This window comes from Puma concolor, chromosome E2 (genome assembly GCF_028749965.1).
Source record: "Puma concolor isolate L17-30 chromosome E2, mPumCon1.1.hap2, whole genome shotgun sequence".
In the NCBI taxonomy this organism is placed as follows: domain Eukaryota; kingdom Metazoa; phylum Chordata; class Mammalia; order Carnivora; family Felidae; genus Puma; species Puma concolor.
The window spans coordinates 14,522,844-14,550,245 of record NC_141681.1 but is presented as its reverse complement, the minus strand read 5'-3'; the positions used below and the strand labels follow the sequence as shown (position 1 = coordinate 14,550,245).

Below are 27,402 nucleotides of genomic sequence, written 5' to 3'. Positions count from 1 at the left end.
TGTTCTAGTCCATATGCCAGTGTTTACCAACCTTTTTTTTTTAAACTGTGCCCATCTCACAGTAATATATATTGTTTCTTAAACCCTTAAGAATTTTTTAAAAAGTCATTTTGGTCATTTTTACATGAAGAAAATAAAGAAATGATTTTAAGTAAATAAGTATTTTAGGTCGGCATATTATTAATGATTGTATTATGAATATTAAAGTTCATCTAAAATATAAAACACATTTTTACTTTTCCCCCTTTAGTAATTCAATCGAGTTACTACTCAATTGAGTAGACTCAATCTGTTAACTTTAACTATGTAAGGAAATGAATGAATTGCTAAAAAATAAGTTTTGAGAAAGACATTTCATTCTGCATCGTAGTCCTGAATGTTTATTAAAATGCAGAATGAGGTTTAACTACATATTACAACACCAAAAATAGACAAAAACTGCTTTCATAAGCTGATGTTTACAATTTTGCATTTATGCCTAAAAATTAATTGATTTGTTTTAATAATCTTGTTTAGTTCCTAAACAGTAAGAAAGAAGAGATTTCAGGCTATTTTCAAGCACTTTCCCACAAATACCACAATGTAGATGCTCTACTTGATAGTTGAGTAGACAAATTGCTTTTAACTTTTACTATGTTTTCTCTTTTTAACATTGTATTTCAACAGCTTAAGGTGCTGTGTGAGAATTTTGATCAGAATGCAATCTAAAGACCTAGTGAAGATGATCATGAGGGAAATTGGAACAATTATGATCAGGTTTATAACCTTTGCTGACTTGTAGAATTTCAGTGTCAGTGTTCCCTTCCTTGGTTTGTTGCCTTTATTTTACTTACTTACTTACTTACTTACTTATTTATTTATTTATTTATTTATTTATTTATTTATTTATTTATGAGAGACAGAGACAGAATGCGAGTGGGTTAGGGGCAGAGAGAGAGGGAGACACAGAATCTGAAGCAGGCTCCAGGCTCTGAGCTGTCAGCACAGAGCCTGACACGGGGCTCGAACTCACTAGCTGTGAGATCATGACCTGAGCCAAAGTCGGACCCTCAACTGACTGAGCCACCCAGGTGCCCCTTTATTTTACTTTTTTAAATGTTTATTTATTTTGAGAGAGAGAAAGAGAGCATGAGCAGGGGAGGGGCAGGGAGAGAGGGAGACAGAGAATCCCAAGCAGCCTCCACGCTGTCACTATGGACCCAGATGCAGGGATCGAATCCACAAACTGTGACCTGAGCCAAAATCAAGAGTCGAACGTTTAACCAACTTAGCCACTCAGGTGCCCTGGTATGCTGCCAGTAAACAATGGTCCATTCCAGGTGGCAAGAAGAGATTGAACTGGAGCACTCTGTGGCAAAGAATAGGAACACTTTAAGATTGTGTAATGGTCAAAACCAAGCCTGAATGGTGTTCAAATCAGATACATGGATCAAATGACTGAACCATAAGAACATTGGCCTGGTTGCTGCCAGATCCAGTGCTGTTCACTTAAAGCTCATTCAGAGCTTCTGTTTCCTATGTTAATGGGAAATACTTTTGCATTTCATTCAGAGCTTCTGTTTCCTGTACCAATGGGAAATACTAGATACTCTTGCATGTATTTTTTTAGTAAGAAGAGGTGCCATTCCTACCTTTTATGATGTGAATCTCTGTTTATTTCTCCTACTGTTTTACTATGAAAAAAATGTCACCAGAGGAAAGCTGAAGGAATTAGTGCACAGCCATGCGTCCACCATCTAGATTCTACAGTTGTGAACATCATACTATACTCACTTCACCACCAATCCATCCCTCTGTTTACGATCCATCTTGTGTGTGGTGCACTTCAAAGTAAGATGTCAGTACACTTCTTTCTAAACACTTCAGCATGCATGTGGGTAACTACAGTTCAATATTTGTTTATGGCTTTTTTTTTAAGGTAACATTTATGTGTAGTGAAATCCTCAAATCTTAATTATACCATTTGATAAATTTTGACAGGTGCATGTACCTCTTAACCTAAACCTTCTTATCAAGCTATAGAACATTTCCATCATCTCAGACAACTCCCTCTGGGATTTTGGAACCATGATTTATACATTGTCACCTCACAGAATCTGTCTGAAGATGTAATTAGAGACTCAGCAAGTTGATTGGTGATAAATGACCACAGAAGCAGTTTAGTTTCTGTTTGCTTTGGCAGAGAAGTATAATCAGAGCAGAGAAAGGGGAGCTGGTTGTTTTAATTCTTGTATGCTACTTCTGTTCTCATTGTCATGCCAGTTGAGTATAAAGAATGCTCAGGAATCGGAAAGAATAACTAATTGTAGCTAGCTTCCACTCAGATAAATACATATATATGTATGTATGTATTTCAAAGTTGCAGGGCTTGGTTAATTTCCTTGAGTTTTTTAAAGTTTCAGATGCCAATTTCATCCATTTATAACATTTCATCTTTTCCAAAAATTTTTGCAAACCCTCCTGCTTTTAGGATAAAATAAATGAAACTCATCATTTATATATATATATATATATTTTAATGCTTATTTTTGAGAGAGAGAGAATGAGCTGGGGAGACAGAGAGAGGGAGAGAGAGAAGCAGGGACACAGGGCTCAATCCCGTGAACTGTGAGATAATGACCTGAGCCAAAATCAAGAGTGACTTAAAAGTGCTTAACTGACTGAGCAATCCAGGTGCCCTAAAACTGATCATTTTTAATAAAATCACTGGCCTCATATAAACATTTCTGGCCATGGATGCGGACAATAAAGTTGTTTTTAAATTACTGGATGCAATTTCTAGGAATTCTCTGCAGAACAGATTGGCCTTGGAGTTAGGCACATCTAGGTCCAAACCCTGACTCTGCTACTTGCTGACTCTATGATCTTTAGCAAATTGCTTAATCACTTTGGTCCTTGATTTCTCTGTTTATAAAAGGGGGACAATACACATATCTACTTCATGGAGTTGTTGAGAGGATTAAAGGATTAAAAAAGGGGAAGTTTTCAGTGCTTAGTGCTGAACTCAACAAATGTTAATTTATGTACTCAACAAATGTTAATTTAATTAATTAATTTTTAAAATATAATTTATTGACAAATTGGTTTCCATACAACACCCAGTGCTCATCCCAACAAGTGCCCTCCTCAATGCTCATCTAATGTGATTATTTTAGTAAAGTTCAGTATGTTTTGTTGTTTGGAATATTGCTGATAATATTTATAAACCTCAGGGAACATAGTAATTGTATTTAAGAGACCATATATCCTTCATCTAGTATCTAGTCCCATAAAAGAACAATATCCACAGATCTTCATTTTTAATTAATGTTTGTTAAGAATCAGATGTAAAAAAGCAACCACCTCCCACCAATAGGTAAAATGACAAAGACTCACAACAGCAAAAGTTGGTGACGATGTGAAGTAACCAGAATTCTTTGTTGTTGTTTAGTTTTTATTTCATAATCATAAACTGAACTCTGCAATCGAACTTGATGTAGAGGAGGATAAGAAAAATATGTGAACCATAGAACTGCCCCAAGGAACACAAAGATTATGGGATATTTTGAGGAGATGAGGGTGAAGGGGTGCTCTCCTAAGCTACAGAAGGAATGAACTGGCGGTTAAGATATGACACAAGTCAAATTTATTAGATTTGTCCACATCAGCAATGTTGATTCTCTTTTTTTTAATTATTTTTTTAATGTTTATTTATTATTGAGAGACAGAGAGACACAGAATGTGAACAGGGGAGGGGTAGAGAGAGGGGCAGACATAGAATCTGAAGCAGGCTCCAGGCTCTGAGATGTCAGCACAGAGCCTGATGCGGGGCTCGAACTCATAAACTGCAAGATCATGACCTGAGCCGAAGTCGGTCGCTTAACCAACTGAGCCACCCAGGTGCCCCGGCAGTGTTGATTTTCTTGCTGGTTTTGCCATTCCTGGATCCAAGGTGTTCCACATAGCTTCCACAATAGTCATGCCCTGTTTCTCCTTGCCAAAGACCACACGCTTGCTATCCAATCACTCAGATTTGGCAGTGTAGATGAAACACTGGGAACCATTTGTGTTGGGTCCAACATTTGCCAAGGACAAGATGCCAGGATCGATATGCTTCAGGATGAAATTCTCATCAAATTTCTCCCCATAGATGGACTTGCTGCCAGTGCCATTATGGTATTAAGGCACCACCATGGCACATAAATCCCAGAATAATACTGTTCAAGCAGAAAACTTTATAACCAGATCCTTTCTCCCCAGTGCCCAGAGCATGAAAGTTTTCTGCTGTCTTTGGAGCTTTGTCTGCCAACAGCTCAGTGGGGATGCAGCCCAAGGGCTCACCATCCATGGCAATGTCCAAGAACAATGTGGGTTGACCACAGCTGGACCGTGTCTGTAAGGCCCAGAATTCTTAAGTATTGTAGGCAGGGATGCCAAATCGTTCAAGCACTCTGGGAAAATTTTTTGGAGGTTTCTTCAAAGTTACACATAGATCCGGGGCGCCTGGGTGGCGCAGTCGGTTAAGCGTCCGACTTCAGCCAGGTCACGATCTCGCGGTCCGTGAGTTCGAGCCCCGCGTCGGGCTCTGGGCTGATGGCTCAGAGCCTGGAGCCTGTTTCCGATTCTGTGTCTCCCTCTCTCTCTGCCCCTCTCCCGTTCATGCTCTGTCTCTCTCTGTCCGAAAAATAAATAAACGTTGAAAAAAAAAATTTTAAAGTTACACATAGATCTGCTTCCGTGATTCTCAAAATGACATTAATGCTGAGCTGAGAAACCCTGATCTACTCTATGACCCAGCCATTCATTCCATGCCTAGGTATTCACCTAAAAGTAAAGAAAACATACACTTACAAAAATGTCTTGTACTAGAATATTCATAGCAGGTTTATTCACAATAGCCTCAATCTGGAAACAGAACTCAAATGTCCATCAATAAGAGAATAGATAACTAAATTGTGGTTTATCCATACAATGGCATACTACTTAGCAATAAAAAGGAATGAACTACAGATACATAAAACAACATGGGTGAATATTGACAGGGGTCAGAACATGCTGCCCCAAAATATGTTGATTGGCATATTAAGTATTTTAAGCTGAAGGAATTTGAGAAATGGCAGGTGTAGGAAGGACTCTCTGACCTTGCCTTGAAGCAGCTCACAAGATCCTCATGGGAGATATGCCCTCCCTATACCTGGAGGAAAGGAGTATTCTTCTTTCTGAAGTTGGAAGGACTCCAAGAGGAATCTGGATGAACATGCCTTGCCTAAATTTCCCCCAGTGTACTACTCTTAGCTCCTACTCATTTGTTACATTTCCCCACAACTTTCCACTCCTCATCAAAGTTAGTATGAAAACACTCAGTTTTAATGGTTTCTTCAGATCTTCATTTCCTTGTGGAGGCTCCTGGCCACATAAAATATTAGTAAATTCACATGCTTTTCTCTTGTTAATATATCATTTGTTACAGAGCCCCAGCAGAGAACCTAGAAGGGTAGAAGGAAAACATATATATATATATATATAACATATATAGAGTGATATATTTTGAATACAAGTCCTTTGTCATATGTATATATTGTAAATATCTTCTCCCACTCTGTATGTTGTCTTTTCACTCCCAATGATATCTTACGGTGAATAGATATTCTTAATTTTAGTATGGTTCAGTTTATATAATTTTCCTTTATGATTAGTGCTTTTTCTGACTTGTATACTTTTGTCTACTTCATGGTCACAAAGCTGTTTTCTTATGTTTTCTGCTAAAATAATTGACTTTTTAATTTTTTTAAGTTTATTTTTTATTTATTTTGAGAGAGAGAGAGCATGCACGCGTGCATGGGGGAGGGGCTCGAGCCACTTGAATCGGGGAGGGAGGATCCCAAGCAGGTTCTGTGCTGTCAGTGCAGAGCCCAACATGGGGTTTGATTACGTGAACCATGAGAGCATGACCTGAGCCAAAATAAAGAGTGGGCACTTAACTGACTGAGCCACCCAGGCGCCCTGAGAGTTTTTTGACTTTTAAAATATAGATTGGCATCCCAAATGAAATGTATTTTTATAATGTAAGAATCCAAATAAAATTTTTTCCATGTGAATATCCAAATGTCCTAGACTCATTTTTTGAAAAGACAATTTTCTTTATTGATGGACATCCAGGAGGAATTAGAAAATAATGTGTGTGTGTATATATATATATATTTTTTTTTTTTACATAATTTACATGAATGGTTCAAACTCTACACACAGCTCTATATTCTATTTTTATGCAATAGTGTTACCACACATAACCTATTATTGGCTGAATGGTATCCCATTATATGGATGTATCACAAATAATTTTTTTAAAATGTTTTATTTATTTTTGAGAGAGAGACAGAGTGCAAGCGGGGGAGGGTCAGAGAGCAAAGGAGACACACACAGAATGCGAAGCAGGCTTCAGGCTCCAGGCTCAGCGCTGTCAGCCCCCCCAGTGGGGGGGCTTGAACTCACAACAGTGAGGTTATGACCTGAGCCAAAGTTGGACACTTAACCGACTCAGCCACCCAGGCACCCCTGTATCACAAATAATTTAATTAATTCCCTTAAAGTCAACATTTAGAGTTTTTGTTATTGTTGATATTAAGGAGATGAATATTTTGTCCAAAGTGAGGGCTGGTTATGTTGCGTTTCCTAAGGATAAATTTCTTGGAGCGGGAATTGCCCAGCTGGGGTGCAAGGCCATTTTAAAGTTTGCCATCTGTGAAGTTTATGCCAATGTTTACCCCCATGCACAACCGGTATATAAACCGGTTTCTCCTTATTCTCACCAATAGTGGCCATTATGAATCTTTTTAATCTTTGCTAAATCAGGTGAAAATGAAACTTATTTTCATTTCCATGTCTTTCTTTTATAATAGGCTAAAAAGTTTTGTACATCCTTAGTTGCTATTTTACTGGTTTTAGATGGTCTGTTTGAATTTTTGTCTAATTTTCCTTTGAGATTGTTTTTTCCTTTCTGGTTTATAAACATATATATGTTATAACAGAGTATTACGTCGCAGTTGGCCTAGTTTGGCTTCTAACCTCATATTGTCTTTCGAGTCTCAGTTTTAACTCAGCCTGTGTACTAGGAACCAACTTCCGCCTAATAACTTTGGAAAACCTTCCCGACTCAGGGTCTGGGTGGGCGGAGCCGGAGTGTCTCGGACGGGTTTGCCCCGCCCACATCTCCACCGAAGGGGCGGGGCCAAATGACGCCCCGCCTCCTCGAGCGGCTTCCGTTGCCATAGACGCCTTTCCTCCTCCGGACTTGGCGAGAAAAGAAACCTATAGAGAGCCTGGGCCCGGGCACTGCTAGAGTTGCCGGCGTACGTAACGTTGACGCGTGACGCTAGCCCCACTCGGCTGTGAAGCGCGTGCGCAGTGCGTCTCTCAGGGCTCTCGGGCCGTCGTCGGCCGGCGACGCGCGGCGGCGCGGCCTGGAGGTGGGTTCCGGGTCCTGGTGTCGAGAGGGCGGGTCCGGGCTTCCTTCCTTGTCTTCCGGCGCACCACCTGCCTTCGCTGCGGCGGGGGGCGCCGTATACCCTACGAGCGACCGTTCCGGGAAGCAGCTCCGGGAGCGGAAGTGGAGGATGGTTTCCTGGAGTGGGGAGAGTGAGTGAAGCGCTACCTCTCTAGAGTCGGGGAGCCAAGGTGGGCGTAAGCGAAGGTAATCGGACCCGGCTTCCGAGCCCGGTCTTCCTTCGACTTTCCAGAGGATGAGGCAGGGCCTGGGACTGAGGTTCTTCCACGTCAGGAGGGCTCGGGCCGCTTGAATATAGCTTGAGACTCAGTCCCATCAGGTGAAACGAGATCTTGGCTGCCCCTGGCCCAAAGTAAAGCGCTAGATACACTCTATTATTTTCACGGTTGCTGGGAAGAGGAGTTGCCAGAAACAGTTGTAAAACTACTTTGTAAGCGTTAATTGAAGAGAGCCTGTTGATAAGATCTTGTGGGGTTTGTGTCAGGCCCACGGATTTTGCAGGTATTTTCCTTTGTGGCTTTGGGCGGGGCGGGGGGGGGGCGGGCATGACTTTCTACTCGAATATGTAAATTAAGAATGGTAATACTGACCCTCAGAACTATGATGCCAGAAAGTTCTAAGCAGTGCTTAATGGAAGGGCCAGAGGAACACATACTGGAAACTTTTTCCTGTAGTCTGTAAACCACGTGTTTTGTTTGTTTTTAAATTTTTGCTCATGCATTGAAGTGCTGAAGTTATGACTCATAATCGGAACCTAGAGGAGAGCTGTTTGTGCTAAGTATAATATACGTTTGTTTATTAGATACTCACAGAGGGTTTACTGTGTACCTTAAGCACTGTTCTAACCTCGGGGTGATACATGAGTCACCAAAACAAAAGATCCTTGCCCTGTGGAGCTTAGATTCTAGTTTGGGGAAGACAATAATAAACAATAAGCAGATTTAATGTTAGAAAGAAAAGAGTGTCACAGAAAGAAAAGAAGTACAGCAAGATCCTTACCTTTACCATTGTTAGTGCAAGATGCAATTAGGATGTCAGGGTAGGTCTCATAGAAAAATTACACTTGATTAAATACTTGAAGGAGGTGAGGGAGTTAGCTATGCAGGTACTCTGAAGAAAGAGCATTCCAGGCAGAGGGATTGACCAGTGCAAAGGATTTGCAGGTTGCAGTGTGCCTCGTGTTTCAGTGAACAGAAAGTTTATGTGGTTGGAGCAGAATGAATTGGAGGGATAGTAGACAATCAGGTTAGAGATAGGTTGGGGCTGGAAGGCAGAAATCTTCTAGAGCATTGTAGACTACTGTAAGGACTGTGGCATTTATTTGGGAGCCAAAGGAGGCAAAGATAGAAGAGACCAGTTAGAAGGCTATGGCAGTAATCCAGCAGAGAGTTGACACTGTCTGCAATCAGGAAGCTGGTATCTGGAGGTGGGTGAGAAGTGGTTGGATTCTGGGAATTTGATAGGAGGAAACAAAGTTCGGGTTATAGACCTGAAAATTCATTGTTTACATATATACATATTTTTCAAGATCTGTGTGTGTGTGTGTGTGTGTGTGTGTGTATGTGTGTATATATATATATTCAAGATATGTATTTTATATATAAATATATAAGACATAATCTTGATTTGCGTACCACCGGTGTAGTCAGGAAGAACAATGGAATGTTTGAATCACTTTAGTTTTTCTCATGTGAAAGTATTATGTATTAGGTAACATTTCAGAGCTTCCTTATGCCATTAATTAATATGTGAAGTAAATGACTAAAGTCAGACTTTTTCCAAAGTAGAATATAGTTGCAATCTAAACATGGTTGTAGTTTCCAGTAAGCACAGTGTAAATTAAGATAGAATAACTTGTAATAAACTTTCATTTGCTTTCATTTAGGATTTTAGTGAATGTATCAATGCCCCATTTTTGCCTTCTTTCAGAAATTTGTCTGAATACAGCGTCTAACAGTGAAAAAAAAGCTTTGAGAGAAAGATATTGATGGACACATGTGACTGTTAGCTGTAATTTACATGTATGGCAAATATACTGTGGCAAACATGACTAAGAAGATACTTGTTACTTCAAGAAGCTTACAAGCTAGTAGAATAGACAGGATTGTAAATAATTTAAACAATATATTAAAAGAACTGCCAAAAGAACAGTACAAAGTAAATGCTAATAGAATACAGTCTTCTGGATATTATTGTATTTATTGTGGCATTAGCTCATATTTATTTCCCATTTTAATTATCAAATGTTGGCTTTTTGTGGGACAGTGGTTGTGAATTTTTTGTTTGACAAATTTATATTCTTTTTGAATATGCTGAGAAATGTGGAACTTATGAACTAAAACACCTATTGATTAACATTGAGCTGACAAGTACTATGTAATACTCATAGCTGTCTCTGCTGGAATTTATGACTTTACCCAACACTATGCCATCAGGCCATATATCTTTCTCTTATATCTCTTTCCTTCTCCATTGGACAAGTGTTTTTGGTTTCTTAGTGTTAGACCACAAGATATAGGGTGACTATTTGTAATTTGTATATTCATTGCGAATATTTCTTCGATTTAAAGATCTTCTATCGAAGTGTGTTACTTTTCTTGTTTGTTTTTTTTTTTTTTTTTTTTTTTTAAGATTATTTTGAGCGAGAGACAAAGCGTGAGTGAGGAGGGACAAAGAGAGAGGGAGAGAGAAAATCCCAAGCAGGCTCTGCCCTGTCAGTTCAGAGCCTGATGTGGGGCTCAAACTCATGAACCATGAGATCGTGACCTGAGCCAAAGTCGGATGCTTAACTGACTGAGCCACCCAGGTGCCCCAAAGTGTGTTACGTGGCAAGAAGAAATATAGTCGAAGTATGGAGCTGTCTGACCAGATGAGACAAGAATCTAGTTTATGGACATGCCAGGTTGAACTATAGTTCACTTTCAGCATTGAACTGAATAGAGACTGACCAGTCAAGTACACCACAGTCAACAAGCAGTATGATGATGAGTGTTAGTAGGTGGCTTATGAAAGTGATTTGGCACCACCAAAGTGCATGTTTTAGCAAGAGTGTGAGATCTGGATGAAGGATGTATTTGACAGTCCTTATAGGTAAATAAGTGTGTGGTGGCAGAGACGTCTGGTAGCAATATTAGTACTGGGTTTAGGTGTAGAATCTTCTCCTGGAAGGAGGTGAGATTCAGAAGGAACTAAAAACCTGGAAGTCTTGGGGCACCTGTGTGGTGCAGTTGGTTAAGCATTCAACTCTTGAGCTTGGCTCAGGTCATGATCTCACAGTTTGTGAGTTTGAGCCCCATATTTGGCTCTGTGCTGATGGCATGGAGCCTGCTTGGGATTCTGTCTCTCCCTCTCTCTGCCTCTCCTCAGCTTGTGTGCATGTTCTCTCTCTCTCTCTCTGTCTCTCAAATAAATAAAAACTTAAACAACAAAAACTAAAAGTCGCTTGTTAAAGCTTGATCAAAGGTGTTCAGGGCTGAATCTTAGTCTGAGAGTGTGTTTGGGGCCATGTGGGTAGAGGAAAACTTTGGGAGGAGCTAGATGGATTAATATGGCAATATGAGCTGCCATCACTGATGATTATTCTTCGGTATATGCTTTTTATATGCTAGCATGTTCTATCCTTATCTAAAAAAAATGATACCCTAAATAAGAAACAGACTCAAAGATGTAATTTTCCCAAGGCTACTTTGTAGCTCTAAGTTGCAGAGTTGGAAATTGAGCTCAGATCTGTTGGGTATGAAAGCCTTTACTTTTTCTTTATTCCAAATTGTCTCATTATGTAACAGCATGTGCTGACATTAGCTTTCCCATTTTATGCAGTTTGTCATGAGTGTGATCCGATTTGCTGTGGATGAGATTTCACTCTCTAATAAATTTGATTCATTTAATTGTGTGTTTTCTTTTTCTAGATTTTAATTTAATTTGAAAATGAGTAAGTGCAGAAAACCACCCCTGGGTTCAAGTCCTGAGACATTCAGCCCAGATGTTGTTGCTGACATTTTTGAACTCTTTGCCAAGAACTTTTCTTATGGCAAGCCACTTAATAACGAGTGGCAATTACCAGATCCTGGTGAGATTTTCACTTGTGACCACACGGAATTTAATGCATTGCTTGATTTGAAGAACTCCCTAAATGAAGTAAAAAACCTACTGAGTGACAAGAAATTGGATGAGTGGCATGAACACACTGCTTTTACCAATAAAGCTGGAAAAATAATTTCTCATGTGAAAAAATCTGTGAATGCTGAACTTTGTACTCAAGCGTGGTGTAAGTTTCATGAAATTTTGTGCAGCTTTCCACTTATTCCACAGGAAGCTTTTCAGAATGGAAAACTGAATTCCCTACACCTTTGTGAAGCTCCTGGAGCTTTTATAGCTAGTCTCAATCACTACTTAAAATCCCATCGGTTCCCCTGTGATTGGAGTTGGGTAGCTAATACTTTGAATCCATACCATGAAGCAAATGACAATCTTATGATGATTATGGATGACCGACTTATAGCAAATACCTTGCATTGGTGGTACTTTGGTCCAGATAACACCGGTGATATCATGAACTTGAAATATCTGACTGGACTTCAGAATTTCATAAGCAACATGGCTACCATTCACTTGATCACTGCAGATGGGAGTTTTGATTGCCAAGGAAACCCAGGTGAACAAGAAGCTTTAGTCTCTTCTTTGCATTACTGTGAAGTTGTCACTGCTCTGACGACTCTTGGAAATGGTGGCTCTTTTGTTCTGAAGATGTTTACTTTGTTTGAACATTGTTCCATAAACCTGATGTACCTGCTAAACTGTTCTTTTGACCAAGTCCATGTTTTCAAACCTGCTACTAGCAAGGCAGGAAACTCAGAAGTCTATGTGGTATGTCTCCGTTATAAGGGAAGAGAGGCAATCCATCCTCTGTTATCTAAGATGGTGCTGAACTTTGGGACTGAAATGACCCAGAAAGCTCTCTTTCCCCATCATGTGATTCCCGAATCTTTTCTTAAAAGGCATGAAGAATGTTGTATGTTCTTTCATAAATACCAGCTAGAGACTATTTCTGAGAACATTCGTCTGTTTCAGTGCATGGGAAAAGGGGAACAAACAAAACTGAATACTTTAAGGGACTGTGCTGTTCAATATTTTATGGAAAAGTTTCAGTTGAAGCCTCTTTCCAGAAATAATTGGCTAGTGAAAAAATCTAGTATTGGTTGTAGTACAAATACAAAACGGTTTGGGCAGAGGAACAGATATTTTAAAACCTATAATGAAAGGAAAATGCTGGAAACCCTTTCATGGAAAGATAAGGTGGCCAAAGGATACTTTAATAGTTGGGCGGAAGAACATGCTGTGTATCATTCTGGGCAGAGTTCTCTCTTAGAAGGGACAGCTTCCAGTCTTGAGTGTCACTTATGGCATATTTTAGAGGGAAAGAAACTGCCAAAGGTAAAGTGTTCTCCTTTCTGTGATGGTGAAATTTTAAAGGCTCTTAATGAAGCAATTGAAAAGTCATTAGGAGGAGCCTTGAATTTGGATTCCAAGTTCTGGCCCAAACAGCAGGATTATTGTTCTTGTCATATTTTTACTGAAGAACTGATATTTACTGAGTTGTTTAGCCTTACCAAGTGCCTTCAGGATGAGCAGGTCGTAGAACCCAGCAACCGAATAAAGTGCCTGCTTGTGGGCTTTCCAACCCTCAGTGACATCAAAACGCATATACCGTTGGAAGTTCAGTTCTTGGAACCAGCGGAACTCATGACTTGCAGCTGTTCGTTGCTTCATGATGGAGACCCACTTTACCAGCAGCTGTTTTTGGACTGCTTTCTACGTGCGTTGCAGCAGCTTCAGACAGGAGATGCTATGATTTTGCCTGTACTTTCTTGTTTTACGAGATTTATGGCTGGTTTGATTTTTGTACTCCACAATTGTTTTAGATTCATCACATTTTCTTGTCCCACTTCCTCTGAGCCCCTGAAGACCTGTGCAGTCCTGCTGTGTGTGGGTTACCAGGACCTTCCGAATCCAGTTTTCCAGTATCTGCAGAATGTGAATGACTTGCTGAGCTCTTTGCTGAATTCTGATGCACCCCAGCAGGTTTTACAGTTTGTGCCAATGGAGGTGCTTCTTAAGGGGGCACTGCTTGATTTTTTGTGGGATTTGAATGCTGCCATTGCTAAAAGGCATTTGCATGTGATTATTCAAGGAGAGAGACAAGAAATCATCAGCAGCCTTCAGCTATGAAATTGAAACTTTCTGAGGTTTAACTTTATGACTTCTTACAGTTTCCATTGTTATTGTAGTCTTTTGCTATTAATTTAAAACCTTTCATTTGAGGGAAAGGCCAACTTTTGCATCACTGAAAGTCTCATTATTTCTGGAAAACCACCAGCTAGTTCTGATCTCATATATATGCCCATAGGCATAGAGTTTTCCATGTGGTGCAGTCTATGCAGTGATGAAACTCAACCTCAGACGTGAGATGTGTGTGGGTGGATGGGGTGGACACACCCATACTTATTTAAGCCGTTTTGTTGGTCCTACTTATCTGTTTAAGATTTGCACCCATGTGCCTTCATTCAAATTAGATTTTTTCCCAACTGATTTCCTCAGTGGATAACGCTGTTAATAAATTGATAGACGTCTTTGATGAAAGGAGGTGAAAACCTCAGCTGCACCGGTTTTCTTTACTCCTGACCACGTCACTTATGGATTCGGGCAACTCCTTTTGCCAGATGCTGAATATGTGCCATTCCTTGCCTTTAGGCCACTGACCCAATTTACTGGTGTGGTTTAAATGAAGCTAGTGTGCTGTTTTATAAATATTTCACTAACCACAGCCATCCATCTAGTCCATCCAGGACAACTTCAAACCAAAGATCATGTTTAAAACAATGAAAAATCACTGTGGCTAATACACACATGTATCACGAAAAGCTTCATTTAGCAATCATGTAGTAATTTTTAACTTCCAGGAAATAATCTGTGAACTAAAGGATTTTTTTAGATTGCAAAATAGTGTGTATGGTCTCATATTGGAGATGTATGAATGTGATGAACGTAGTGAACCCTAAAGAAAAATTTTAACACTTCCAGAATGATGATTCAACATTTCAGAATTTTTAATTTTATTTCTTTTTTTCGGTATGAAAGTAGCACTTTATTAAAAGATTAACCGTAAGATGGTTATTTTATCAGTTATGTCTGATTGCTTTTAAATTCTATGTATTCGACCACGTAAATGAGCTTTTCTGGCAAACTGTATTAAGCAAATCTTCATTACTTTGAAATTACACAAAGTGGAGAGTGTACTCTCACATGTGCGTTTTAGACATTTGTGTTAGTTATATAAAAAGTAGGTGTATTCTCTCATGTATTTGGTTGATAAATATTAATCTGAATTTTTAGAATGTTCTTTGCTATTTTGAGCTACATTATAGATTCATGAATAAAGTCATTAGCAGAGAGATTTTGTGTTCGTCTTTTTTAAAGAGAATCATGGGGGAAGTTAAAAATATAACTTGGAAACATTTTTTTTAAGGAAGGTTTGAATGGGAGTTAATGTTCTTTCATTTCCTCTGATATGTATTCATTAAAATTTAGTTCTTAATATTGTAATATTTATGGAATTTCTACTTCGGGAAAGAAACTGAATACTTAGGGAGTAGAAGGGGGTAGATTGAGTTCTTGCCAAGGGGGGTACGGAGGCCTGGAGGGAGATTTCCAAAAGAATTGTAATTTCTTATTGGTGGGTGACTTTATGGAAATGGTTCCAGTTGTATAATGATAAAAATCTGACAGAAAATTGGTTACTAGGAGAGAATTAAAAATCACTCTTGGGGGGCGCCTGGGTGGCGCAGTCGGTTGAGCGTCCGACTTCAGCCAGGTCACGATCTCACAGTCCGTGGGTTCGAGCCCCGTGTCACGCTCTGGGCTGATGGCTCAGAGCCTGGAGCCTGTTTCCGATTCTGTGTCTCCCTCTCTCTCTGCCCCTCCCCCGTTCATGCTCTGTCTCTCTCTGTCCCAAAAATAAATAAAAAACGTTGAAAAAAAAAATAAAAAATCACTCTTGGAAAACCATTTTGTACTTAATAGTCTTTATGCCTTGGTTGGTTTGGTCTAATATAATGACACAGTTTATTTTTGTTTTTTTTTTTTAACCAGTTCGTTTGAATGAAGTTGAAAGCCTAGGTCCAGGTTCTGGTATTAAAACTTTCTTTTAAGCGTCTCAAATAAGTACTGAATGCTTAGTTGTTGTTGTTGTGTGTGTGTGTATTTTGTTTTGTTTTTTTAAACACTAATCACTGTCGGGATGTATAGCATACTGGTGTTTATTAGAATATATTTTGGTATTTAACTTGGCTCTTGGAATCAGTTGCTGTTCATCTGATTGGTTGGATTCAGATTTGCTCTATATAGGTGAGATAGGAGTTGAAGGTTCAAACTGAACTGGATGTGGCTGACAGGTACCAATGATTTAGAGGAATTTCTCTTTGAGAAAAAGGGGAGGAAAAATGCTGTCCAAAAAATGAATGACAAGAAGACAGTAAGGTGAGGGATGGTTTATATATCGAGGTAGTTACTGTTCTTTGAAAAAAACATTTTTTTTTGTAGATCTAAACAGCCAGAAAGTTTAAACTTCACAAAATGTGTTTCCTAAAAGACTTAGATGAGAAAGAGGTCTTATAAATGTAATTTCTTCAGTATTAATTTTTGTCCTCTCTAAGAAAAAAGTCAGTTTTATATTCTAGTGAGGGCTTTTATATATTATCCTAATATTACTTAAATATTTAAATGCATTGAAAATATATTTTCTGGAATAAATTAAAAATCTGAATTTGTATACTTTATTTTGTTTAAAAATATTTGTATTAAAGGCACGCCTGGGTGGCTCAGTTGGTTGGGCATCAGACTTGGGCACAGGTCATGATCTCATGGCTTGTGAGTTTGAGCCCCGCTTTGAGCTCTGTGCTGACAGCTCAGAGCCTGGAGCCCGCTTCAGGTTCTGTGTGTCCCTCTCTGCCCCTCCCCTGGTCATGCTCTGTCTCTGTCTCTCTCTCAAAAATAAATAAACATTGAAAAAAATTAAAATTTGTATTCAAATTTTTTCTACTCCAAAGATCTTGGAGTGGAATGAAAGAAGCAAGTTTAAAATATTAGGGAGAGGTGAAAAAAAATGTTGATTGATGCTTTTGTTGTTTTACTTGTTTTTTTTTTATTTTTAATTTTAGCTTTTTTTTTTTTAATGTTTTATTTTTGAGGGAGCACAAATTGGGGAGGGTCAGAGAGTGAGGGACAGAGCGGATGCTCAACCAACTGAACTACCCAGGCACCCCTTGTTGTTTTACATATTTTTGATGAAAATATACCAGATATTTAAAAATATGTAGGCCTTATTTTTCATTTGCAGTTGAGGTCATTATAATTATATTGCTGTGGCAGGCAAATGAAATCAGTTAATCCCTTACATTTTCACATTTTTAGAAATGAAAATGTTTATAAACCCAACCAAAATCTTTTTTCTTTGTTTAAATACTTTTCCATATTTAAATTGATTTGAAAACAAAAGGGTAACACTGATATTTAGTGTATTTTTTGCTTTCTAAGGTGAAAGTAAGAAATAGCACATTTTTATTTTTATTTTTTAAAGAATGTTTATTTATTTTGTGTGAGTGAGAGAGCTCAAGTAGGGGAGGGGCAGAGAGAGGGAGACAGAATCCCAAGCAGGATCTGCATTGCCAGCTCTGAGCTAGACACGTGGCTTAAATCTATTAACTGTGAGATCATGACCTGAGCTGAGTTTCAGTTTTTAAAATTGTTTTAAACAATAAATGGTTATCATTTTTTATAAAAGCCGTACATACTTACAAAGATTTTAAAGCATAAGAGGTTTTTTTGTTAATTTTTATGTTCTAAAAAGTAAGAACATTTATTAAACTGTTATAATTAGGCCTTATTTAAATGTCCTTAGTGTTTAATACATTTTGAACACAATGTATTAATGTAAATATTATTTAATATTACTTAATGTAAATTTACTTAATGTAAATATTATCTTCTGTTAAAATGATGAAAAATTATTATACATAGATGTGCAAGGCCTGACAGAAAATTTGTTTACTGAATAGTTACTATTGAAACTAGAGACTCTATTATTATTTGATAATAGGTCATCCCACCTTTTTCCTTTTTTTTTATTTATTTATTTTTTTTTAACTGGATTAAAACTCTTCAGGTTGATCTTAGGAGCAGAACTAACCATAAACCTTTCAGTATTCCCTAATGAATTTCTATTTGGATGGTAAACATTTTTTAGAGCTGGCCTAATGGCCATGTAGCAAGTAAACTAAAAGCTTGATACAACATATAGTAAGTCATGATATGTAGGTATGTTTTAGGGCATGTAATTAAAGCAATAATCCTCAACATTTATAATGAGTTCTTGCTTATTTTGCACTTCTAATCAATGCATTCTTGATATAAAGTAGCAATCTTGGAATAAAGAATTCTGCCTCCCACCCCCAATCTGTTATTTTTATTTTCTTAGTTTTGGCCAACACAGAAGAAAAAAATAACTTATCTTTGGATAAGGACAAGTGTATACTGGAATGTTTTAGGAAGAGGTGAAGCTGCTTTATGACCACAGATATGGTGAAGATGCCAGCTGTTCTTTATTAGTGAAAATATTTAGAAATTATCTGTCACTGAGCTTAGGTTAGCATTTAATTTTACTCAAGTGAAAATTTTATTTAAAAGTCTAATCTGCTGATGGTGACTTATAGGTTGTATACTCATTTACAAGTTGCACCCATAATAGTGTTGATCTTTCTGTCTTTCCAGAGTATCTTTATAGACCCACTAGGTGTAATTCTGTGTTTCTGTATGCCAGGTGCAGCAGCATCAGTGTAGGCTGTTATCAGACATTTAGTATTACGTATTATTTAATATTGCAGCCACATTGCTGATTTGTAGGTTAAATTTGTCACGATATAATTAAGGAAAACATTTGTAGAGATTGTTCTTTTCCTCTAAATTATTCCTATACCTTCTGCTGAACATTTTATTGAAATGATTCTGTAGATCTTTGTGGGTAAACATATTTTATTTACATGTATATCTACATCTTTTTGCTATTTAAGCTTGTGCTTCATTCAACACCAAATTATTTTACTGGCCAAGACAGATGTGCTTTTACTCTCTAGGCCTTTGAGAATTTCTGTTGTTTCCAGTGAATTTCAGATTGAAAAATTAGTCTTCATACTAGACTGGCTAAGAAGATACAAAAGAAGCATAAACATATCCTAGTGAATTTTTTTTTTTAATTGGAGTAAACATCATTCCTGTAACTATTAGATAACTCAAGTAATATTAATCTCTTCCTATAGTGATTGCGCTTAGTGCTTGAATCATTCAATCTGAGCATTACCCTAAACAACCTTACATTGTTCTTTCTTTTTTTTCCTCCATTCTTTCATTTTCCTGCTTGAATTATAAATTTAAGGGCAGGGTGCTATGGCATATACTTATTTTGTATTTCATATTGTCGGTATAGGTGTCTGCAGAATACCAGAATACTACTTGATTTTTTAATTATAGGAAACTTTCAAACACACACAAAATTAAAATCAGGTTAACAACCCCTTCATATACCCTGAGCCAGGTTCCATAACTACCAACATTTTGCTGAACTTGAATTATCCTCCTACACTTTTTTTTTTTTTTTTTTTAGTAATTTAAAACAAATTCATGAAATCTCTCTTAACAGATAAGGACTTTATCACATGTGACAAAATTAATATCACCAAATACTTAGTTCATGTTCAAAATTTTCAGGTTGTCTCAAAAATGCCTTTTACAGTTGGTTCAAATAAGGATCCAAATGAGGTTGACACATTGCATTTGCTTTGTGTGCCTCTGAAGTCTATCTGTTTAAAGTCCCTCACCCCACTCTGCAGTCCAACATTTTCTTTTCCATGCCATGTTAACTGTCCTGTAGTTTCCACAGGCTGGATTTGGCTATTTCATCTTTTGATTTGTATCTCCAAGCCACATATTTCCTGTGAATTGGTAGCTAGATCTAGAGGACTGATTACTTTTGGCAAGAAAACATTCTAAGTGGTATTGTGTACTTCCTTTTTTATCACATCACAAAGGACAAAATGGCTAGTTGCCTCCCTCCCTCCTTGGCATTAAGGTTAATCAAATTCAAATGTCAACCTTATTTATATGCTACTAATTTTCCATTGATCTTTCATTTAATAGTTTTAGCATTTATTGAATATTGATACTTAGCTCTATTAGAGGTTGCAAATTAGTGAATTTTTCTTTTTCTTTTTTTTATTTTTTTGAGAGAGAGAGAGAGAGAGAGAGAGAGAGAGAGAGAAGAAGCACACAAGCCAGGAGTGGGGAGGGGTAAAGGGAGAGAAAGAGATTTAAGCAGGCTCCACCCCCAGCATGGAGCCTCACCTCACAATCCTGAGATTATGACCTGAGTCAAAAACAAGAGTCAGATCATTAACTGACAGAGCCGCCCAGCCCCCACCATTTAGTGATTTTCTAACCACATTTCTTCAGTATTCATTGGGCTTTATAATATGTACTTGAAGTTATCCACTATTTCTTTTTCCTGAAATAGGTTATTCAGGGAAAGTGCTTAATGTTTTAAAACATTCTCAGTTTTCAGAACCATAAGGTGATGTTTTAGCAACCTTCAAAGGTGACCAATGGATTTTTTTTTGTTTGTAGTTTTTAAACTAACTTATTTTTGTAGTTTTTAAACTAAATTACAAATAGTGTTCTCATCCGATGCTCAAATTATCCTATTTTGGCTTGGGTGGGTGAGGGAAAGGGCTCCTTTAGGTTGATACCTATGATATTTTTTATATAATTCAAAAAGTCTTCAATAGCTTCAATAGTTTCTGGCACAACATATGCCTGTTTCATCTTGTATATTTTCTGCCCAGACTCGACATCATCCTGACCTTGATGGGAATGTCTATAGTGCAGTGGTTCTCAAACTTTTTGGTCTCTGGACCCCTTTACTCTCTTAACAATTATTGAAGAATCCAAAAAGCTTTTGTTCATTAGAGTTATGTCTGTTGAGATGTTCTGTATCGGAAGCTAAAGTTCATAAACATTTTACGTTTTATTAACTAATTGAAAAATGACAAAGATAAAACTATTATGTGTTCACATAAATACATTTTATGAAAAATAACATTTAAAACAAAAGAAGCATGGCAGTGTTTCCATTTTTGTAGGTCTTTTTTGTCTTTATAATAGAAGACAGCTAAATTCTTATATTTGTTTTTACATTCAATCTGTTGCAATACGTTGTTTTGGTTGAAGTACTTAAAAAAATTTGGACTCAAATATATTGGCAATTAGGAAAGGGAGGAGTATTTTAATAGCCTTCTCAGGTACTTATGGATGTTCTTTGATGCTAATCCAAAATTTGACAGGTGATAGTTTCTTAACAGTTGATTGCAAAGAAGAATCTTAAACTATATTAGTGAACTTTTTGTACTCTTAAAATCCATTGGTCTGTCTTGCACTTTGAATGGATTGCTTACCCACATGTGGTTTTGTAACACCACGAATTTGTTATTTGGAAAATGAGTTCATGGAGTTATGCAGATCTTGCAAATGTTGAATGCATTTGATTTATACGGTATCCAAAAAGTCATATTTTTAAACATCACTGCTGATCTCATCAGAAAGAAATCTAAACTTTTAATTTTTGCTTGGATGCTTACATTTTCTCATAGCAATGAATATTGTCAGTTGTTTTCCTTGAAATGAGAGCTCACTGTATTAATTATGTAGGAAATATCTGTCAAATATCCATATCTAAAACTATAAACTGTAACTGTAAACTATATAATAAGTATAGTTTGTCTGCCAGTTCTTCCAAGTAAATGTGTTCCATGAAAAATGCTCATCCTCAGTTTGCAACTCAATCACAGAAATGCTTTTCCTGGTGACAGCCATCCTACTTCAGGATGCGGGAGAAGTGCTTTCTGCCTACTTTCCACTTCTTCACCTAGAATGTTAAAGCCACCTACTCAAAGGTCAAAACTTAATCCAGTTAATTATTTTTAACCACCTTATTAAGGATATTCTTAATTAAAAATAGCTCTTTTCCACCGTAATGAACATGTCTGATGTTCATACAATGACCACATAGAGAAGTTTGGTGCCGCTACCTTGATTTGTGCTAAGGCACCAACAATTTCGCCCATCAGTGCTTCTGCATCATCAGTGAAACTATTAACATGGTGTAAAGGGGAAATAAATAAGACCATAGTTTGAGAACTGCTGTCCTAGTGTGTTCCCATTATATTGGCTGCTGATTTTTTAAAGTTTATTATTTATATCAATGAGATATTCCTATTTTTGAGACTTTTTAAAAACATAAATGTGTAGTTTTTCCATTGCTAAAATCTGTGGAGATCAGTATATATTTGTCATTAGTTCTATTAATATAATTAATTGTATTTGCAGATATTGAACAAACACTACTTGATCATGATGCTTTTTGGATCCTATGTGCTACTATTTTATTTACAATTTTTGCATTAACATTAATAAGTAAGATTGGTTTATAGTTGTATTTTATTGAGCAATGTTTGTCTGCTTTTGGAATTAATATTAAATTTGTTTTATAAAAATAGTTTAGACATTTTGTTTTCAACGCTGTGAAATAGTTTAAGTAGCATTTACATCATCTGATCTAGACAGATTTGGTAGACTTCTTTGTGAAACTGGCTGAGCCTAGTGCCTTTTTGTGGGGGAGCTCTTTTATGACTTTCTATTTCCATATTTCTTTTTACACAGTTCGTTTGTTTAGAATGTTGTGTATTTCATCTATATTTTCTTTAAAAATTTTTTATTTCATAGAGTTGTGCAAAGTAGTCTCATGATTAAAAAAAATTCCTCTTCTGACCTTGTTTCTATTTTGTGCTTGTGCTTTCTCCTGATCGTTTAAAAATCAAGTTAACTATTTCTGTTTTGTGACTAGGTTTCAAAGAACCAGCTGTTGTGATTTACTCACTGTTTTTTTTCTAACTAATCAATTTCTGCTTTATTTTTAAAAATTGAGATATAATTGACATAACATGATAACAGTTTCAGGTGTACCACATAATGATTCAATATATGTATGTATTGTGAAATGATCACCACAATAAGTTTAGTTAACATTCATCAATGTAGTTATAATATTTTTCCTATGATGAGAAAGATCTACTCTCTTAGCAACTTTCAAATATAACAGTATTATTAACTGTATATATATAAAACCTTCCTGCCTCTGGCAACCACCAATCTATTCTCTATATTCATGAACTCATTAAAAAAATTGTTTTAGATTATACATATAAATGAGATCATATGGTATTTATCTTTTTCTGTCTGACTTATTTCATTTAGCATAAAGCCCTTAAGGTCCATCCTGTTGTTGCAAATGGCAGGATGTCCTTTTTTTTTTTTTTTTTTTTTTTTAATGGCTGAATAATACTTCATCTTCTTTATCCATTTATCCATCACTGGACTCTTAGGCTGTTTCCATGTTTTGGCTATTGTGAGTAATGTAATGCTGCAATGAACATGGCAGTGCATACATCTTTTTTTTTTTTTAATTTTTAACGTTTATTTATTATATTATTGAGAGAGAGAGAGAGAGAGCATGAGTGCGGGAGGGGCAGAGAAAGAGGGAGACACAGAATCTGAAGCAGGCTTCAGGCTCTGAGCTGTCAGCACAGACCCCGACATAGGGCTTGAACTCACGGACCGTGAGATCATGACCTGAGTGGAAGTCTGGCGCTCAACCGAGTGAGCCACCAGGTGTCCCTCATCTTTTCAATTTAGTGTTTTCATTTCCTTCAGGTAAATACTCAAGTGGAATTGCTGAATCATATGGTAGTTCTATTTTTAGTGTTTTGAAGAACTTCCATACTGTTTCAGTGGAGTAAAACATAGAGGCTGCACCAATTTACATCCCCACTAACAGTGCACTAGTGTTCCCTTTCCACATCCTCACCAACACCTATTTCTTGTCTTTTTGATAACAGCCATCCTAACAAGTATGGAGTAATATCTCATTGTGGTTTTGATTTGCGTTTTCCCAATGATAAATGATGTTGAGCATCTTTTCATGTACCCGTTTGCCATCTTTCTGTCTTTGGAAAAATGTCTGTTCAGATCCTCTGCCCATTTTTAATCTTTTATTTAATTTTTATTTATTTTAATACATTTTTTTAAGTTTATTTATTTATTTTGAGAGAGCGTGAGCTTGAGCTGGTGAGTGGTAGCTGGTATCTGTGAGCATGAAAATCTCACTGGCAAAACTGCAGGAGGTCTGCAGGGGCTGTGCTGGCTGTTGGATTCCTCGGTAGCAAAAAGCTGCTGGGGTCCTTTGTGAAGCAGTCTGCTGGAGTCTGTAATGTGATTCGCAGTGGTGAAAGCTGGGGATGGGGTGTGTAGCATCTGCAAGGGCTGTTGAGGTCCTCAGAAGTGAAGATTTTTGTGATGCTTTGCAGAGCAGGCCACTGGGAACCACAGCTGCTCACACCGTGTGGCTGACACTCGAAGCCCCTGCCCTTGTTCTCTGTTCCTAGCCATTTCTAGATGTCTTAGCTTTGCCGGTCTCTGGGCAGGGTGCAACTGAAGTGGGTTCTTTGTGCAGTGTTCCCAAAGGCTGGGGAAGCTTGTAGCTCACCCTTCCTTCCTTTTACCAGTGAGGGGAATTCTCTTGAGACCTCTTGGCACGGAACAATGCCAGCCTGGGGCGATGGGGTGATGCAGGCAGAATGAAACTTCTTCCTACCCTTTTTGTATGGTTATTCTCAGGTCTTTTGCTCTGTTGTGTTGCTGAAGCTCTTAAGTGGACTTTTAAACTCTCCCAGAGTTATTTTTTGTTCACAGATAGGTGTCTACTTGTTTTTTGGGGGTGGGGTGGGGATGGGAATGGAGGCTCCTACTCCTCTATCTTGATGATGTTACTCTCTCATTCAGCCCTTTAAAAATGTCACTCTACTGTCTTCTAGCTTCCCTGGCTTCTAACAAGATGGCTGTTATAATTCTTATATTTATTTCTCTTTAAAAAGTTTTCCCCTTTGCCTGCCTTCAAGATTTTCTCTTTGTTTTTTTTTGTTTTTAGAAGTTGGATATGATATGTCTGTCTCTGGCTCAGATATTTATCTTGGTAGGTGGTTTGATCTGTAGTTTGATAAATGTTATTAATTTTGAAAATTCTTAGCCGTTATCCCTTCAAGTATTTATTCTACCCAATTCCCTGTCTTTTTTTCCTTCTGGAATTCTAATTGTATATCCATTAGATCATTTGATGTTGTCCTGTATTTCCTGGATGCTATATTCTCTTTTTATTTTTTACTCATTTTTCTCTTTCAGTTTGAATATTTCACGAATTCTTCTGATGAACCTGTCAGTGACCATCTTGATCTCCAATACTATGTTTTTCATTTCCAGCATTTTCATTTGATTTTTTCTTACAGTAAGCATCTCTCTGCTAAAATTACTCATCTGACAATGAATGTCTCTTTTTTTTCCATTGGAGGCTTTGACATATTTTTCATAGTTATTTTATTAAAAAAATTTTTTTAAGGTTTTGTTTTTAAGTAGTGTCTATAACCAATGTATGGCTCAAACTCACAACTCTGAAATCAAGAGTCACATGCTCCACAGACTGAGCCAGCCAGGGGCCCCCAAAGTTATTTTAAATTAAATGTTGATAGCTCTGACATCTGTGTTATATATGAGTTTGGTTCTGTTGATTGTTTCGTCTCTTGGCATTAAGAACTTATTTCTCGTTTTTTGTTTGTTTGTTTTGTTTTTTACACCACATCACCAGTGATTGTTTGTTTGTGTTTGTTTTTGTTGTCATAAGGGAGAGAGAGAAGAAGGATCCGGGCTGGGCTCCATGGCCTTCCTGCAGCAGCTGCTATTCCTCACCCTGAAGCCTGACCCTGAAGCCTGAGGGATGCTTTCTCGGACTCTTGCCATTGTTTTTTGTGAGTATGTTGGCATCCATAGAGAGAGAAGCCTGCAAGTGGTGTTAACTCCCCTTTATCTGTAGCCTTCAGGGTTCCGTATTGTGCCACCAGCCAATTCTTAGCCTCCACTATTTTGTTAACAATTCTAAGTGAATTCTTCCTCCCAGTGTTCAACTGCCCCAAGTAAACAAGTGCTTGTACTCTGTCTCCCTGTAGACACTTGTCTCAACTCAGATGTGGAACTAGTTGGCATTTCCTCAACTTCAACTCTGATGGATGCAGGAAAAGTTGTTCACTTACAGTTTGCCAACTTTTTTTTTAATTATCAGGATGGGAGGGACACTCTTTCTACCTCTTTTCCAGCTCTCTATACCCATCTAGAAACTAGAAATCGGATCTTCCTGTTTTATTCCTGATATCGCTACTGGCAGGGTGACTTTTTGTCCTGGTTTACATTGGTATAAACAGCATCTCCCTTTCACTCCAGAGTTTCTTCGTTTGAATGGTAAATGATCATCCTGTCCTCAAAAATATTACATGAATGAGCTTTCACCAGGAGCTTATGTTAAGTTTGGATGGATTTGTTTATCCTGGAGAAAAAATATTTATCATTTTGGTGATATTCTAAAGGATATGGGAGAAAAGGTGTTAGTGAAAGACACATCAACCAAATCCAATGTGTAGACTTTGGATCTTGTTTTACACCAGAAGCATTTTTGGTAGGCAATCAGGAACATTAGAACATGGGCTATATATTAGAAGTGTTAAGGGGGTGCCTAGGTGGCTCAGTCGGTTAAGTGTCTGATTTTGGCTCAGGTCATGATCTCGTGGTTCATGAGTTCAAGCCCGGTGTCGGGCTCTGTGCTAACAGCTCAGAGCCTAGAGTCTGCTCTGGACTTTGTGCCTGCCTCTTACTCTCTGCCTCTCCCCCGCTCATGCTCTGTCCCTCTCTCTCTCTCTCAAAAATAATAAACATAAAAAAAAAAGAAGTGTTAAGGACTTATGGGGCACCTAGGTGGCTCAGTCGGTTAAGCATCTGACTCTGGCTCAGGGCATGATCTCACAGTTCATGGGTTCGAGCCCTGCTTCGAGCTCTGGGCTTTCAGGCCAGAGCCTCCAGCCTGCTCTTGATTCTGTTGTCTCCCTCTCTTTCTGCCCCTTCCCACTCATGCTCTTCTCTCTCTCTCTCTCAAAAATAAATAAACATTTAAAAAAGAAGTATTAAAGAATTATTGTGATTTTGTTAAGTACTATAATGATATTACAGATATATTTTTTAAAATCTTGTTTGTCAGAGATAAATTCTAATGTATTTCAAGGTAAAATGGTATGACAGTGGGAGTTTATTTTAAAATATTTAAAATTAAAAAAAGGGTGAAGGGGAAAGAAAGGTGTTAAAGACAAAAATGAGAAAATGGTAATTACTGAAGTTAGATGATGTGTATGTGGGGATTAATTATTTTATTATCTCATCTTTTCTTATTTTTATCAATTTCCATAATCAAAATTTTAAAAAGGGACAAGGGCAATTTCATTTAAAACTAAAAGAACAATATTCAGTTACATACCTGCCACATTTCTTTCAAATATATTCATGGAAATGATGAGGAGAGGATGGTGATTCTCTTCTCCCCTCTAAAAATCCTCCTGCTTAGCTCTGCAAGGAAATCAGAAGACTTTGTCATATCCTGTCCACAAGAAGTTGAAACGACAGGTATCCTTAAAGAAATAGGTGTAATTAATCATGGTGCTGCTTGTTTTGATGAGCATGTAAGAGTGACAATTTAATAATAAATCTCCAGCTCATCCAGGGAAGGTGGCTAAGGAGGTGCTGTGGTTTAATTTACATCTTTGGAAGCACCGAAGATTTAATAATCTTCCTGCCTCATACATCAAACTAACACCCCTGAGACAGAAAAGCAA

The 27,402-nt window shown here is 37.5% G+C and overlaps 2 protein-coding genes and 1 pseudogene across 8 annotated transcripts in view; 2 read left to right on the top strand and 1 right to left on the bottom strand.

Moving 5' to 3' along the window:
• Positions 1–1,275: 1,275 nt before the first annotated feature.
• On the bottom strand, positions 1,276–7,248 carry LOC112857242 (peptidyl-prolyl cis-trans isomerase A pseudogene; annotated as a pseudogene).
• Positions 7,249–7,334: 86 nt separating this feature from the next.
• Positions 7,335–14,934, top strand: CMTR2 (cap methyltransferase 2). 5 transcript variants are annotated; one of them, XM_086688957.1, is made up of 2 exons: positions 7,335–7,445; positions 11,392–14,934. In XM_086688957.1, the coding sequence occupies exon 2, from the start codon at positions 11,411–11,413 to the stop codon at positions 13,709–13,711; it is 2,301 nt and encodes a 766-aa protein (XP_086545083.1). In that variant the 5' UTR covers positions 7,335–7,445; positions 11,392–11,410; the 3' UTR covers positions 13,712–14,934. The 5 variants fall into 5 exon arrangements, with proteins under 5 accessions (XP_086545083.1, XP_086545085.1, XP_086545082.1 ...); XM_086688959.1 differs by lacking the exon at positions 7,335–7,445 and adding an exon at positions 7,489–7,614; XM_086688956.1 differs by lacking the exon at positions 7,335–7,445 and adding an exon at positions 7,520–7,653.
• HYDIN (HYDIN axonemal central pair apparatus protein) overlaps positions 7,529–27,402 on the top strand; it is a 442,685-nt gene continuing 422,811 nt past the window's right edge. The window contains exons 1-2 of one of the 3 annotated variants that reach the window (XM_086688949.1): positions 7,529–7,653; positions 25,374–25,497. The gene's annotated coding sequence lies outside the window, so the exon portion shown is untranslated. Of the gene's footprint in view, positions 7,670–24,501; positions 24,981–25,373; positions 25,498–27,402 lie in introns of those variants that run through there. The other 2 variants (XM_086688948.1, XM_086688951.1) reach the window with 2 other exon arrangements.